Source organism: Labrus mixtus, chromosome 9 (genome assembly GCF_963584025.1).
Source record: "Labrus mixtus chromosome 9, fLabMix1.1, whole genome shotgun sequence".
Lineage (NCBI taxonomy): Eukaryota > Metazoa > Chordata > Actinopteri > Labriformes > Labridae > Labrus > Labrus mixtus.
In genome coordinates, this window is record NC_083620.1 from 10,774,081 (window position 1) to 10,776,618 (window position 2,538).

The 2,538-nt window shown below is 39.7% G+C and overlaps 1 protein-coding gene across 1 annotated transcript; it reads right to left on the bottom strand.

The window, feature by feature from the left end:
- Positions 1–278: 278 nt before the first annotated feature.
- On the bottom strand, positions 279–2,298 carry LOC132980225 (transmembrane protease serine 2-like). Its single transcript, XM_061046224.1, has 5 exons — positions 2,042–2,298; positions 1,743–1,863; positions 1,115–1,207; positions 866–979; positions 279–555 (listed from the first exon to the last, which is right to left on the bottom strand). The coding sequence occupies exons 1-5, from the start codon at positions 2,054–2,056 to the stop codon at positions 389–391; spliced, it is 510 nt and encodes a 169-aa protein (XP_060902207.1). The 5' UTR covers positions 2,057–2,298; the 3' UTR covers positions 279–388.
- Positions 2,299–2,538: the final 240 nt, after the last annotated feature.

The window sequence follows — 2,538 nt, forward strand, 5'->3', positions numbered from 1 at the left end:
TACAGTCACATAGCCCACGAGTGTTAACATATATATATATATATATATATATATACCTAGATGTTATGTGTTCCTAGATTGTATAATTACATACCAGTACAAAACAATGTCACCCCACTGTTGTTTGGACAGGTATTGCTGCAAAAAAACAAACATTTGAGGTGAAAGTAGTGTTCATATTTCATCAGTTTTTACAACTCTATACTTGTTCACTGTCACCATCTCACTAACCTGAGGACAAGCTGTTGCAGTAAGGATGCAGCAGGGTTGAAGTTAGACTTTACTATCAGGAATCCATCTTTGGAGTCAGTCTGTTGTTGGCCTGATTTAAAATATGTCTCCCTGCCAAACCACACAACTTAATTTAAACACCAACATTCTTTACATGTTACATTTTTTTAGAAAAACCTGTCTGAGATTCTTGCCTGCTGTATCCAATCTGCCTGCAGCTCGCTTTACCCTGCAGGTCACTCCAGCCCCGAGAACAAACAGTCCTCCAGTTTTTACTCTGGGACGAATAGATCTGAAGTAGGAAACTTGAACCATGCACCCTCACTGACCACAGAAAAAAACAAACAAACAATCAATAATATAATGACATTTTATTACAAGTTAAATGTATTTAAAAGAGAGCAACAAACAGTAACACAATGTAGATAAATGACAATGTAATGTTTACACACACACACACACACACACACACACACACACACACACACACACACACACACACACACACACACACACACACACACACACACACACACACACACACACACACACACACACACACACACACACACACACACACACACACACACACACACACACACACACACACACACACAGGGATTAGACTGTTTACCACAGTTAGCTTCATCTTGGCCTGCAGGGCAGTCCATCACTCCGTCACACCACTGAGACTCCCACACACAGCTCCCATCACCACATTGCATCCCGTGCACACAGGGAGAGGAGACTGGGAGTCAAGAGGAGACAGAGGAAGTGACTGGTGCGGGATTAATGATACTGTGTGTGTATTAAAGGTTAAGGCGACATGATCATTGTTGTTGCAAGTGATATGTTGCATTTGGAGGGGAAATCCTGCACTCACAGTAGTAACCAAGGAGGACCCCAGCCACCAGGAGGAGGAGCAGGAGGCTGATCACAGCAGCCACAGTGAACTTTACACACCTATGTTTTACATCTGGCAGGAGAAAACACACAACTGAGACTCAAACCTCATTTTCACTCCACTTGTGCTTTTGTAAAACAGGTTTAGAAATTAGTCTTCCAGCATGTTCGAAGACTAACTGGCATTTCAAAGCACATGTAGATAGATCTCATCAGTATGGTCATCTGAATTAACTAAAGTTGGGGTCTAACTTCACTTACTTCACTCATTTTACTTCTACATTTACAGAAATGAATGAAAACTAAATGCACACAGCTATATTTGCTTGCATACTATTTCTTTAAGAAAAAAGTTTCTGTTTTTATGTTTAAATGAAAAAGAGACAGAAAAGTCAGCTCACAAATGTCCACTGAAGTTTACTTTATCCGGGTAAGAACAGCAAAACAACAACGGGCGCGTTTCAGCACTAAGCCTTCATCAGTCACTTTTTAGTCTTTTTGCAGTCGTGCACCTGAAATGGTGTTTACTGTCGAGGGTGCTCCTGTTTTGCTGTTTATGTTTAAATGACCAAAGCAGTATTGTGTCAGTAAACTGAAAAGGTGAATACCTTTGTGTTTGGGAATGGAGTGGCTAATCTCAGGAGGATTCAGGGACAGATGATGCACATACTGAGGATTCACATCTGAACTGCTAGGTGGAGGACATTTCCGAGGACCAGAGACCAGATACTATTGAAAAAGCATTAATAATGAGAACAATCGTTCATCAGAGATTGAATAATCAAAAACATGTAAAATTGAGAATAAAAAAAATGTATTCACATGTATTTCTTAACTAAACAAAATGTTTCATCCTACTATTAATATAGTAGGAACTGATGAGAGTAAAATGTAAATGATCACTTACCAGATTGGTTGTCATTTTCTATTTATCCAACAATATTTTGAAATCCACAGATTGATGCAGTGGAGAAAACGTCTTCCTGAGATAATCAACACTAATCTCAATAATCAGACATCAATCTCATAAGAAGATCATTTATGAATGTCCACTCACAGATCCAAAAGTAATGAAGCTATAGGAGAGACTCTGCTCTTTAGGTCACTGGAAAGATAAAACTCATACATGTAGCGTCTCCGTTCACATTTCACCACTCTGTTCTCTGTATCCTCACACCACATGATGAAATGAAGGTGTTTGAGTGGCCCCTCCTCCTGCCTCATTGGCATTGGTTTAAAGTTTCGCTCCTGAGCACACAACAAGTACAAAAAGGAGAGTTATCTTGTATAAACACCCAACAAGTGTTATATGCTGGCTGTCAGGAAAAGTGACTGAGTACTGTCCCTCTGACTACATCATGGAAAGGTACTACGCTTAATGAAATGAATACAAGCCAACACAAA